The following is a 13,382-nucleotide window of genomic DNA, read 5'->3' on the forward strand; positions in this document are numbered from 1 at the left end:
TTAAAAATAATTAGGTGCAATTATTTTCTGTTACGTATAATTTTATATATGGAAATAATTAGGTGCAATAACAAAATAAAAGTTAAGTTTTATCTACTTATAAAACAAAATAAAGATTCCATAATTTACACTTTAGTTGTGTTTATTTTAATATTCGCCGTTATTACACGTTCCTCATTTGGAATTATTTTGAAATTGTTCAAATCCTTCAGTAAAAGTTCTGGCTCGTTGAATGTTTTCGTTTTGTCTTTATTTACATTTGGTTCAATTTTTTGTGAGGATTTTCTGTAGTTACTTTTAGTCATATTTTCGGCATTTGGCTTTGACATTATGTGACCCTGGTAGACCAGGCTGGCCCATAACTGTGATGGTGCTTTATTGTTCATTGGAATACTTTCTTGGTAAGCATAAACAAATGGTACAGTACCATTTCTAAATTCGCTAGGAACGGGAATTAAATCTCTATTTCTTCCATGAGTTTTCCAATCTTTAGAGAGATTAAATTTTATTTCAACAGTAGGTTTTTCTGTCGTTTTAACAGCTGTACTTTCTTTGTTGTCTAAATCTAATTTATCTGAAATTTTTTGAAGGATAGTTTGTAGTACTTCAGTGTTTGTATCAATTTTTTTCAATATTTCGTACGTTACTTTCTCATTTTGTTTGATTGTGTCTATTATTAGGGTTTTATCAATGCTTGGCATTTCAGTTGTTATTGATACTATATCTGTAAGTACAGGTTTTGAAGATGCTGGTGATATTGTTGTAAGAGAAGTCGTTTCAGTACTGTTGTACTCCAAATTATTTAAAGAATAAAGTTTTTCTTCATTTACTGACTCCGAACTATTTCCCTCATCCTTATATAAGTTAATTGTTCTATCGATATTGTATATTTTATTTGAAACAAGAAATTTTTCTAAATGATTACTTTCTGTAAATAAACTGTGTAATTGACGATCAATATTATTTTTATGTAATTTCAGTAACGCTTTGATTTGATTTTTTTGATCGTTATCACTCAAAGGCGCGCCTTGTATTTTGTCAGTTTTGTTAAGCGTTTCTATTTTAGATATTTGGGACATGTTAAGCAAAGTGTAATGACGGAATCCATTTTCGTCAAAACTTTTATTAACAGTCGTATGAACTTCTTTGAATTGTGCATTTGTATCAGTTTTATTTTTTGGTGACATTTTGACTGTAATCTTATAGTTGCTTCCTGATAAAGAGGGCATTATTGCTCCAAGCATATCTTCATCCTTTGGTATATTTAAATTTTGTAAAACATTAGCAAGATTGTATTCAGTAGTTATTAGCATGTCTTGATCAGTTATCACTGGTTTAGCTGATGCTACAATCCTGTATGGCTTATCATTAACCTGATATTGATTTTCAAAATATGTTTCTTCTTTTGAGTTAGAGTTTTTGTCTAAAAAAATGTGAGGATATTGAGACATAAGTTTGTTTGACTTTAGTGCTGTGTTATATACATTTTCAGTAAGCTCTCTCGGTATATTAGGATTTTGAACTCTGTATATATTATCGAATGGCGATTCTTCATTGTAATATTGATTGTACTTATTTATTTTTGTACCTGCTGTTTCCACTGCACTTATTACTGTTTCTTTATCTGAGTAAGTTTTTTCCCTTGAAATAAAAAATATATTTTCATCTGAATTTTTTTGGGATATCTTAGACTCATCTCTAGTGATTAGTCTGATGTTATTTACTTGGCGTTTATTTCGTTTTTTCATCAAAAAAACCTTTTTACTAGCCATTGCTTTTGTATTCAGGAATCTATTCAATTTAATTTTAGATTTTAAGTTTGATATTTTTTTCACATTTAAAGATCGTCTTTTTCTATTAACGAGATTAGCAATTGTAAATATTTCAGAAGGTTTTAGTTTTCTATTGAGTATTCTTTCATCTACAGTTATAGGTACTTCTTTCAAAGAAAAGTTTTTGGACAAGGCTGAAATATCATTACTTTGAGTATCATAAACTTTATTTTTATAAAATTTAAATTTGTCATTGCTACTTTTAAATATATTTAAATATTTATCGAATGACAGATTAGCTCTTAATGTATTTGAATTATAATATTTGGACCCCAGTTGTGATATCGAACGTTTATAAATATTGTGCAAATTTTCAACGTTTCTTTTCTCTATTTCATGACCAGTTTCGACAAAATTATGTTCTGCATTACTGGTGGGTTTACTACTCATATTATTTGCCTGATTATACGTTCTATGATATTCTCTAATAAGATTTTCTATTCCATTAAACATTTTCATACTTTCTTTGTCTGGAGGTTCACCTCTGTACTGATTAAACCCAATCGAAAACCCAGACCCAGCAATGTTTTTCAAAAAGAAGGTTACATTATTAGAATCAGAATCTAGTAATCCAGTGACATCGTCATTGTCTGTTTCTGTATTTAAGGGTTTTTGTAATCTTTTCGAAAATCCGCTCTTTTTCATAACTTGGTCATAATCGATATTAAGCTCATTCATTTCCGCAGAGTTAACAGATTTTGACATTGATAAAAAGTTTGGACCTTTATATTCTTTTTTCCATGTGTTTCCATGTCTATCGACTATATTTTCAAGGGCTTCTGAAGTTTTACCTATAGGATCAAGTTGCCTATGTTCCACAAAATCTTTCTTCGCGGGTGAAATCTCGTTTTGCTTAGCAATGGGATCCTGGGTTCTTTTAACAAATTTAATATGCTCAACACTACTATGTTTTTTTTCTATATCGGAGCGCAGTGCTTTTTGTATTTTATCAATAAGATTTCTCACAAGTTTCTTTTTCCTTTCTCCTATTATACCTTTTCCATCAAAGTGTGTTTCGATTTCTATATATAAATAATCATCATCTTTTTTCTTCCGTTCATGCATAGATTTTATTTTTGATGTTGTTGCGTTATTCAGATATTGGATTTTTATCTGTCTTTTTAAGCGTTGAGTTCTTATGTTTCCCAATTCTGCACTATTTTCTGAAAATTCGTAGTTTGGAATTGACATATTTTTTAAATATTCTTCTAAAACCGTATCAAGCGAAGGAATTGGCTTATATTTACGAATATTATGATTTACTTCTGGGGTTTTAGATTCAGTGTGTTCCTTTGTAGATTTTTTTTTAAATAGCTCAATATTTTTACTGTTGTTGTTTTTTTGTGATTCACTTTCGTCGTGCATTTGGTTTATTTTGATAGATTTTCCATTATAAATTAACTTTATAACTCCTTCAATGTTTTCTTTAGGGTATCTGTAAATAATTTATAATTAATGAATATATCAGTTTATGAATATTTTTTAATTTCTCAAACATGCGATAGAATTTTAGTCAATCATTCCTGGTACCTACAGCTAAATTTTCTATACGGATTAATAGTCAAGTAAAAATATAAACTTTATCATACGTTTTGTTCGGTCCTTTGATTTTATCATTAGCCTCATTTATTTCAATTACAGTTTTTATGAGAAATTTATCATCTGTAAAAAACAATTCATATTAACTAATGTATAGAAGAAATTAATCAACAAACTTATTTATTACCTTTTCCAATTAAATTTCTACTTGTACTACTTATTTCATTACCAGCAGCTGTTTTTGTTATTTGACCTTCTAACTTTTTGCACTTCAATAATTCCTTGAAAAAAGTATGTTCTCCGTTATAACCTTTATTTACCTCACTAATGTCACGTGATTCTTTTAACATCTCTTTAGAATCAACAATAGCATTTAATATTTTTATTTTCTCATCTGTAAATAATGAAATTAATATTAAACAATGTTTTGTTACAGAATTTCTGTAATAACCATTAATGTTCAAAGCCGAAGATTTAATTATGATTAAAATAATATAATTGTAGTTCAATTAATCAAAACGATTGAAAACATCTAGGGTTGGCTACTGTAATAAAGTAAAGACTGATATTGCGCGGCATAATATTATAATTTCAGTATCTACTTTAGCATAGTATAGCATATAACTTTTACCTGTAGTTTTATTTTTATTGCCTATATTAAATGTTTGTACAAGCATATGAATTTTTCTATACACATCGTTTATGTCCATGTGTCCAATCAAACCCTGTAAAAGAATATTATGCAGTGCAAGATGTAGTAATTCCTCGTTCCTGATAATTATTGAAGCTTTATCTTCCTTGTCTTTTGTAAAATTTAGTACTTCCTTTGTTGTAGTGATTTCTAGTTCCTTTTTAGTTTCTTCTTCTTCTTTATCTAATTCATCTAGAAGGTTAGCTAATTTTTTTGAAAGCAATTTTTTCACGGCAGGATTTTTTCTATGAAAAATTGTTTTTGATTCTAAAAAATGTTAATTTTTAGTATAAAATGAATTCACACCATTTATTTTGAAAACGTTTAAAATACAATAAATTATAAATATGTTACCTATAGATCTCTTAGTTCTAAATAACGGGTTAATTTCACTGTCGTAGTTTTTAATCACGTTAATTTCTATATGTTTAGTGTCACCTTTTGGAATGTCTTCTTCATGTTTGAAAGATTCTGATATTGGCGAAGTTTCTGTTGGGTCTGTAACAAATGAGTTGAATAGTCGATATGTATTGTTTTATTCAGCGTCACCATCATCGTCATCATCATTATCATCATTACCGAACGAAAAAAAATGTATGCTTACATTTTTTTTTAATAGATAATAATCCATCAATGTCCACAAATAGATTAGTCAAAATTACGGTAAAAGTAAATGCAACCACCAACAATGTAACACAAAATACTCTGTAGAAGACAACATCGTAAGCGCAAGGTGACATGTTTATTTATTTATCTAATACTTTTTCTAAAATGTCTACCTACTAAAAATTAAAAAAAAAATTATGGATTATTTCAAATCGAAACCGAATATGGCATATTTTATTCCTTTTTGCCAACTTTGATTCTGATTCCGTATGTACGTTTAAAGGTTCTACCAACGACTACTGTGTGCCATTGTTTTCTAAATAATGTTACATTGCATACAAAGCAACTATTTTTAGAAAATTCACTGTTTCGTGTAAAGGAGTTTTTTTTATAACATCCGGATTGAGTTTTTTTATACAAATTGTACAAAGGACAAACTAGCGAGCAACCCTAAAAAGAGATTAAAAACTTAAAAACCCATCTTTGAAGTTTGAAATTATTTCATATAAACATAATCGTAACTAACTGTGCTTGTAGTCTAGTTACTTAATAAGCAGTGTAAAGAATGAATGTAAAGATTGTTATGTGATTGTTTGGTTTGGAATATAAATATATTGTTAAGTTATATTATAGGTAAATGTTCAGGCTCACTCGCACTCATCCAGATGACTCGTACAGACGGGATCTGTATAAATGTCATTACAAATATACATTAGAGTTGGAATTAATATTAAATGCTGTGTTATTCGTTAATTAAACAGATCAATCTCTATTTACCTAAAATCTGACGAAAATTAACTTACAACTTTTTGATTCAAGCAAAGCTTTTGACAAAACATCTCATAAAATTTCAGAGTAAATTGGTTGTCTGTTATAATGCTATTAATATAGCACGTAAACATAAACAATACTTGTATAGGGAGAGAATATATAGATATTTTCTCCCTATAGTTTATTATGACAAGGTGGTATCTTATTTCGTATTTGTTTTTCTTTGGTTTGGATGCGATTCACCAAGTTTGTATGTTTGTTTAAACGCTAATCTGTGGAGCTAACACTCGGATTTAAAAAAATATTGTTGAATATGATAGCCAGACCATGAGTCTGGAGAAGGAGTGTCATAGGCTTACTTTAAAGTAGGAGGAGGTTTTTACAAGGGCATATGTGGGAAATTTTATATGAAGGTTTTACAAGTTGAGGAATTACCGAATTAGGGTTTTCAATGCAGACTGAGCCTTCTTCGTCCCCTACGTTACGCCCTTGCGTTTGTTAGTTTTAATAATTTAAATAGAGATTTGAGAAAATTTAAATAACATTTTTAATATTTATTAAATTAACAATCATAAATTAAAATTATTATGCATAGATATATTGTTCTGTAATAATTAATATTTCATAATACTTCATAAAATGCGTTTCAGTCCATTCCCATCTTCATTATTCTTGCGTTGATTCTGGAAGAACAAAAATAATTTGTATAAAATAATAAATAGGTATACCAAAATGTTGAATTTTCATCATCTAAATAAACGAACTATCTTAAAATAAAAAAGTAATAGATAAAGAGTAGTTAGTTAGTTAGCTTAAGTTTCTTTTTGTATTCCATAGATAAAGTAAAAATAGAACGGTATTTGTCAAATCTTCTAATTAAGATCAATATCCTCTCGAACTCTAAGGGTATCCTAAGGGTATCGAACCTTTGCAATCTCGGTGTTAAGTACGACCCCTTCACTTTTGAGAATTAATGTAGATATTGTCAAAACAATTGAATGCCGCACTGTCGCCTAAAATTAATTTTTAACCTAATACCAAAATGGTAGTAGGTTAAAATTAATTAATTAAGGATGATGAGGTTCTACGTTCGGCTGTATGTATGTTTTATATTATCTAGAGGTACTTTTTGGAAAACATTTAAATACCTTCTAACGTCAGCCCGTCTTTGCGCTTGTATATCCAAGGCCATGGGATCGACTTGAACTCTAGAGTTGCTGTCGAGGCCGGGTATTATGTCGGAAAAGCCATCACTATCCATTTCACCTGCAAATATATTTAGGTACTAGCAGATGCAGACAGTAATAAAGACGGGGATAAATTATAATTTAGCATTCGGGGATAGTGTAGCTTCCCAACTGTGAAAGAATTTTTCAAATCGGATAAATAGTTTCAGAGCCTATTCAATCCAAACAAATAAACAATCAAATCTTTCCTCTTTAACTTATATAGATAACTTGGCTGGTGGGAGGCTTTGGCCATGGCTAGTTACCACCCTACCGACAAGACGTCCCACCGAAAGGGGTGTGGATTTCATCCTCCTCTAAACAAGTTAGCCCGATTCCATCTTAGATTGCATCATCACTTATCATCAGGTGTGATTGTAGTCAAGGGCTAACTTGTAAAGAATAATAAAAAAAAACATTTTGCAATTCGACTATAATGCAGATGACAAAAACTACAATTAAAAGCGTTCTTTTTTTCAAATTTGATAGTAAGAAAATCATCGCAACAGGCCACAGGGCATTAAAGGAACACGTCTGCGCTATGTTCACAATTTCTCCATCAACCTGAGACGTATTTCAAATTATTCTGCTCAAAATGCGTACATCTAAATGATGTTCGTTAGTCTCAGTAATAAAATCAAAAACGGCTTGACAGATTTCAGTATTTTTTGTGTATTGTTAACTAAAGTTAACAATAAAAATCCACAGGTTGTAAAAAAATATCTAGTTTGTTAAATTTGTGTGGGAAACATCGTTAATATTAAATTTATATTTCAAACCATAGCTAGTTAGCTAGTTAGCTAGCTAGCTAGCTATTTAACTCTAGCTAACTTGACACGAATGAAGATTTGAGTTATTGTATGGTCTATTCGTTTTAAAAACTTGATTTTGATTTAGTTAAAAAAAAAGTAATTACCAAGGCGTGCGATATCGCTGACGTGCAAGCTTCCATCGTAGTAAACTGTACCTTCTGTGTCTGGTTTTAAGTCTGAAATTACAATAACGACGGTCTCAGACTGATCTAACTCATCATTCTCAGATATTTTCTTATATTCTCATCATATTTTCTTTTTTCTTGAGATATTTTCTTCTATTCTTAGCCTCAAATGTAGTTTGGTAGGCTGATCTAACTCATTTTTTTTTTTCTTTTTTTTTTATTCTTTACAAGTTAGCCCTTAACTACAATCTCACCTGATGGTAAGTGATGATGCAGTCTAAGATGGAAGCGGGCTAACTTGTAACTAAAATTAATCCATAGTTACTATAATCAATGCTACTATCCGTTTTGTGGTTTATCGTTGATTGTTATAGTTGTATCCTTACTTTTTAACGTCCATAAAAAGAGGAATGCTAATGCTAAAAGACGTATTTATGTGCCACAGACTGATTTACGATAGGTATGTATGTGTGTTTGTCTGTAAAATCGTTGCTTTTAAACGAATGAATTACCATGTCTTTTTCGTTTGAAATTATATGGAGAAGGTTCATTATGCCAATTCGAGAATATCGGTGGAGAGAATTTTTGACTTTCAAAATTCAAAATTTTATCACGGTAAAATGACAACAATCACAATCTATATAATAAATTTCAGTGACGTACCATATTCCTTCAATTTGTTCTCAAGTTCGTCATTATCTGCGAACAAAAATTGATAATTAATTATTATTATTGATAAAATGCTTTATGACTTAAGAGTGATTAATTTAATTAATAGTTCGTAGACATTTATCTCAATCATGGAGTTGATTTTTGTAAAACTTTGCCATCTTAAGTTGTTTTTGTAATAATAGAAACATCTAGAAAAAAGCTTTGCCTAGAAATATTATTGTTAGATTTAGGTATAGAATATCTTTATTACCTGGGAAATACATGATGGCATTAATATCTTCAGTAGTTGGATTCTGGACACTTTGTATTGCTGTTTTCGGTATTGGTGATGTTTCTGGAACATTTTAACAGATTTCATAAAAAGTGTCAAGTTCAACGTCGCTTTATTTAAATCTTCCGATTGAATTAAAATAAAATAATGCTTGTTATACTTTATGAGGGTGGTAATCATTTCTGGATCTAATAACCGTTTTTTAAAATTCTTTTACCAGTACAAAAGCCGCGTTGTGTTATGTTATGTCATAGGCTTTATTTTATTCCCGTATTTCCACGGGAACAGGAACTACGCGGGCGAAACCACAAGACGTGTGCTAACGTGTACATACCTAAAGATACTTACGCAATATTGTGACTGCCTGTTTGGTTGCTGACGGAGAGGTGTTAGTTGCAGTTGGTTGACCTGACGTCATCATTGGCAACATTTTCAAGTCTAATAAAAAAATATTATTAATCAATTATATAAAACGTCGTTGTTATTAATATTGTATTCTTATATACTATGTACATGATCATCATTTCAACATTATATTAAACCAAGGTAACAAGGTGACAATGCAATATTATATAGCTAGAAGCGTATCTGCTGATTGTTACATTTCCAAGCTCAAATGAAATTGATGAACAATTTTAAGTCTTAGTACAGAAGAAGACCGAACCTTGAAGAAGAAAGGCTGTTTGTCATAAAAATAATATTGAATTAGACGAAGATAGTTTGGGTTTTTAATAGAAAACCCACCTGTACCTATGATTTAAAATTTAGACCAGGATTCAATATAATTTTAAAGGGATGACTTCAGCGAATTCTATACATTTCTTACCTATTACTTTTAGTCTCCTTAACGCTTTTTCCACACACCAATTCAGTACCTGTATATTTACATTCTGACCTACTTCCTTACAAAAGCTTAAAGCCATCGTAATAAATGGATCCACTTTTTTAGTAACGTCTATTTTCGAATGATCAGTTTTGACATCAGGTACTTCATTAAGCGGTGTTGATGCCTTAGCATATTTCTTATGATTGTTCTTAGAAAACTTGATCCAACGTCGGTTCCTATGGTTTTTCTTGGCATTGGTTGTTTTATTGACAGCAATTAGATGTGTCGTTTCAAGTTTAATATTTTCATTTCTTTTATTTTTATTTATGCCTGCAGCTTCAGGTGCTGCTATTAACGTCGCTAAAATTTTATTTCTCATTATATCATCAATAAACGTGTTGTTAAAATAGTATTTGTATATTAATTCGTCAACCGGCTGATTATCTTTCTCGTCTAAAATCATTTGGTCCTGATTTTCAAGTCGAGTTAGAGTCGGTATGGAGAATAAATTTATTTTCACTGTTTCAGTTGTAGGAGATGGTGATATAGTGGTATATATTGTATTGGGACTTATTATAGGCTGTACATTTCCCTCATCTGGTTTTATCTTTTGTTTAGCTAAAACAGTTTTTACCTTTATTGGACTAATTTTTCTAGATTCCATGTAGACTTGTTTATCTTTTTTTAAGATTCGTGCAAAATCATGTTGTCTCCGAGATATCTCATTTTGAGTTTTTGCTATAGCATTCTGTTTTAAGTTTATCTTTTCGTTTTGTGCTAGCATCGTTTTCTGCACGTTGTAAAATTGTCGCTGCTGTTCTAAGAAATTCCGTTGGTGGTTTTCAAATTCTTTTAAGTTTTTAGTCAAACCTTCTTCTCTGTTGTTAAGTTTTTTGTCTTTTTCCTTTAATTTGATTTCCATCCTTTTCAATTCTTCATTAAGGTTCACCATAAAGAAGTACTTCGAATTAAAGTCTTTAAATTTACTCGCAAACTGTTCTGCGTTTTTAGTAAACTCATCATTAAGGTCGTATAACTTGTTATGTATTCTTTTTATATCGTGATGTTGTTTCATAACCTTTTTGAAAGTCTTTGTTAGCATTGACAAAACCTTTAATACACCTCTTTCATTTAATGGTTTGTTTTTTACATCTTTTTCTTTTTCCGGTATAATTTTGTATACATTAATATTCGGTGTGCGTGCATTATGGTACATATCTGCCTTATCAAAAATACTTCTATCCATACCGTTAATGTTACCATTTGTGCTATTGAAATCTTCAGTAAACTCAATTTTTTTAATCAATTCATTTTCTGATTCATAATCACGTTGATTCATACTTCGTTTTGGTACTATATTAGTTCTATTTGATTCAGATATATTTTTATTTTTATTAGGATAAAGAGTGTACGTTGAGTTGTAATTTATAGTCGAAGAGTTATCTTTTTTCATCTGATTTTGGGTTTTGATACTTTGAGTGGTGTATCTATTGTAATTATTTGCACTTTCTACTCTGATTTTTTTATTTTCATTTTCTTTTTCATAAAGATTATTTAAAAAATCTTTTTTATTGTTAAAAAGTACAGCTATTTCATATGGATAGTCGTTGAAGACGGACGACGGTTTCAAAGTTGAAATAAATTTTGATACACCTATGTTTTGAAAGTTTGATTTACTATTTAGTTTTCCCTCTTTATTTAGATGTTGTCGTGATTTGTCTGGAAATTATAAAATGCAATGTTAAAAATACTAAATTAACATGAATAATATAAATATTTTATTTCAAGAAATTAGTAATGGGTCGTAAAAGCAGTAAGTATCGCAAAACATATTTTTGTATGTTACAGATTTAGAGTGCATTGTACGTAGAGAGTTTGACTGATCTTTGTGTTGTTTTGCCAGCAGAGGCGGATTATCCATAAGGCAAACTAGGCACGTGCCTAGGGGCGTGTAGACACAAGGGGCGCGCGAGCTCAGAATTTTAAATAAATGAAGAAAATAACATATCGACCATTAAGAACTAAATGCTGATTTATACTCTAAATCTCTAGTGATATATTCATAACACACCATCATCAGTCAACACACACAAGGCCTATTTCCCAGAACGGAGAGGAATCATGAATTTCAATGTTCTTTCTGTCGTCCCTCTTGATTTATTCACAAAACATCATATTTCATTTGCGCATAAAGTACATCCTGGTCTACTAAAGTCTAGGGTTTGATGATACAACGTCATCGTGAGATTGTGATGGCCATTTATGGCCGGTACAGGGGCGCCGCTAAAGTTGATTGCCTAGGGCGCTCTGGACCTTAATCCGCCACTGTTTGCCAGTGATGGCTTACAGATAAAAGTCTTGGTCACTAACTGTGGGCCTCATAAGAAGGCTCAAAATTTATTCAGTGGGCGATAGAGCGAGCTATGCTTGTTTGTTGGAGCTATGCTTCAAATAAGGTGATCCGCAGAAGACTCAAAATCACTGACTCAGCGAGTCGCAAAGCAGTTGTGGCAATAAACAGGACACAGTTCGAAGAGCCGATGGAGGTTGGGGTCGATGCGCAGTTGGTCTACCCCAACCCTGCAGTAGATGAACCGAGGACGTCAAGCGGGTTGTCGGGAGCTGCTGAATGTTGGCGGCTCAAGACTGTTGTGTTTGGAAGTCCATGCAGGACCCTGTGTCCAGCAGTGGACGTCCATCAGTTGTTAAAAATGATGATGTTACATCATCTTTCATGTAGGCAACATCTTTACTGTAATTTATCTGAATTTTGATGAACTTCAGCAAAGATATCTATGCCAATATTCCGACTACCAAATTCCCCTTCCTCTTCAATTACTGTGTTATTATTAAGTACGGGTATAGTCCAATGGGTGGTGATCAAACCATTAAGGTGAAGGGCTTAAAATTATTTTTATTTGACTTCTACTAACCATCCGCCGAACGTTTGCTCCTCTCCATGTTGAATCCAGAGAAAAACGCTGAATTAGCGACATTGCTCTGTCCAAACGCATCGTAATTGTTCTGGAGAACATTATCGACATCGAGCGAGTTGGCTCTGAATATAAAATCACTCGAGTACTTCCTGTCTCTATTATTTCTTATCCACAAACCCTTATTCACAATATTGTTTCTCTCCAACTTCGGTTTCACATAATTCGATTCAGCTTCCAAGTACGCGGCTGATGTGAAACTCAATAAATGTAATACTTTGAAGTAAATCGATATTTTTAATTGTTTACACATCACTAATACTAGTATGTAATGTCTACAGTGAAGTAGCGGATGAATGAATAATTTCAAATGTAATCGATTTTGGAATGTATCTGAGGTTTAGTTTGTTTGTAAATATGATACCTACTAGTAGTGTTGGTAGCAACAAATTAATATCGATAAAAATATTTTTGGTCGTTCTCGATTTTACAATGCAAGCATTATGTGATAAAGCTTAGCTTAAATTGTGTTTTGTGATGGTTCTGTGGTAAGTAAGCTGTGACTAAAAAAATAAAAACTTGGTTCGTACCTAAATATTGCAAGTCTATGTTATCAACTCTTAAGATAAATTGCTTTCAAAGAATAAAATCTTATGTTTATGCTTTACTTGCTAATTTATGCGATATAAACAAGTAGGTAAAGTAAAACCTTTATCAATATCATTTATCATTGGTTTGCCAATTGCTGTATTTAGGCCTTTTGTCTTTTGCCTCGAGTAAAAACTTACAAGTAAGTAGATAAATAATAATAAACCTGTGTCTTAAATTTTTAAAACATTTGCCTCGCGATAGAAAGATTTCGTCTTCTTCCTAAACTTTGTTACAACTATTCTATACCACTATCTGCTGTTTTGTCGTTACTAAATATATTTCGATAAATATGATATGGTTGATTAATTTTTGTTCGATGTCGATACATCGAACAAAAATTAATCAACACTGCACTAGTGTTTACGTTTTAACGTCGATTTTATTGAGTACAGTTCACATAGGGGAATTCTTTGTTTTGTTTTTTATC

General features: G+C 31.1%; 3 protein-coding genes across 3 annotated transcripts; all 3 read right to left on the reverse strand.

Moving 5' to 3' along the window:
• Positions 1-87: 87 nt before the first annotated feature.
• Positions 88-1,614, reverse strand: LOC128198327 (uncharacterized). The gene has a single exon (XM_052883116.1). The coding sequence runs from the start codon at positions 1,449-1,451 to the stop codon at positions 126-128; it is 1,326 nt and encodes a 441-aa protein (XP_052739076.1). The 5' UTR covers positions 1,452-1,614; the 3' UTR covers positions 88-125.
• A 48-nt stretch (positions 1,615-1,662) lies between these two features.
• On the reverse strand, positions 1,663-5,329 carry LOC112050380 (uncharacterized). The gene is made up of 5 exons (XM_052882828.1): positions 5,320-5,329; positions 4,417-4,560; positions 4,096-4,254; positions 2,104-2,995; positions 1,663-1,666 (listed from the first exon to the last, which is right to left on the reverse strand). The coding sequence occupies exons 1-5, from the start codon at positions 5,327-5,329 to the stop codon at positions 1,663-1,665; spliced, it is 1,209 nt and encodes a 402-aa protein (XP_052738788.1).
• A 3,992-nt stretch (positions 5,330-9,321) lies between these two features.
• On the reverse strand, positions 9,322-12,617 carry LOC128198303 (repetitive organellar protein-like). The gene is made up of 3 exons (XM_052882830.1): positions 12,305-12,617; positions 10,784-10,907; positions 9,322-10,735 (listed from the first exon to the last, which is right to left on the reverse strand). The coding sequence occupies exons 1-3, from the start codon at positions 12,615-12,617 to the stop codon at positions 9,322-9,324; spliced, it is 1,851 nt and encodes a 616-aa protein (XP_052738790.1).
• Positions 12,618-13,382: the final 765 nt, after the last annotated feature.

This window comes from Bicyclus anynana, chromosome 8, assembly GCF_947172395.1.
Source record: "Bicyclus anynana chromosome 8, ilBicAnyn1.1, whole genome shotgun sequence".
NCBI classification, from domain to species: domain Eukaryota; kingdom Metazoa; phylum Arthropoda; class Insecta; order Lepidoptera; family Nymphalidae; genus Bicyclus; species Bicyclus anynana.

Excerpts from the sequence above, each read along its gene's own strand:
- LOC128198327 (XM_052883116.1), bottom strand. The coding sequence starts at position 1,451 with ATGTCTCAATATCCTCACATTTTTTTAGACAAAAACTCTAACTCAAAA.
- LOC128198303 (XM_052882830.1), bottom strand. The coding sequence starts at position 12,617 with ATGTGTAAACAATTAAAAATATCGATTTACTTCAAAGTATTACATTTA. Across the intron at positions 10,908-12,304 it reads GAGCAAACGTTCGGCGGATG|AAAATGAAAATAAAAAAATC; the intron begins GTTAGTAGAAGT and ends TTTATGAAAAAG. Across the intron at positions 10,736-10,783 it reads ACTATAAATTACAACTCAAC|AACTAATATAGTACCAAAAC; the intron begins GTACACTCTTTA and ends TGAATCAAATAG.
- LOC112050380 (XM_052882828.1), bottom strand. Across the intron at positions 4,255-4,416 it reads TAGAACTAAGAGATCTATAG|ATGAATTAGATAAAGAAGAA; the intron begins GTAACATATTTA and ends CTAACCTTCTAG. Across the intron at positions 2,996-4,095 it reads GCATAATATTCTTTTACAGG|AAAATAGTGCAGAATTGGGA; the intron begins GTTTGATTGGAC and ends ACGAATTTTCAG.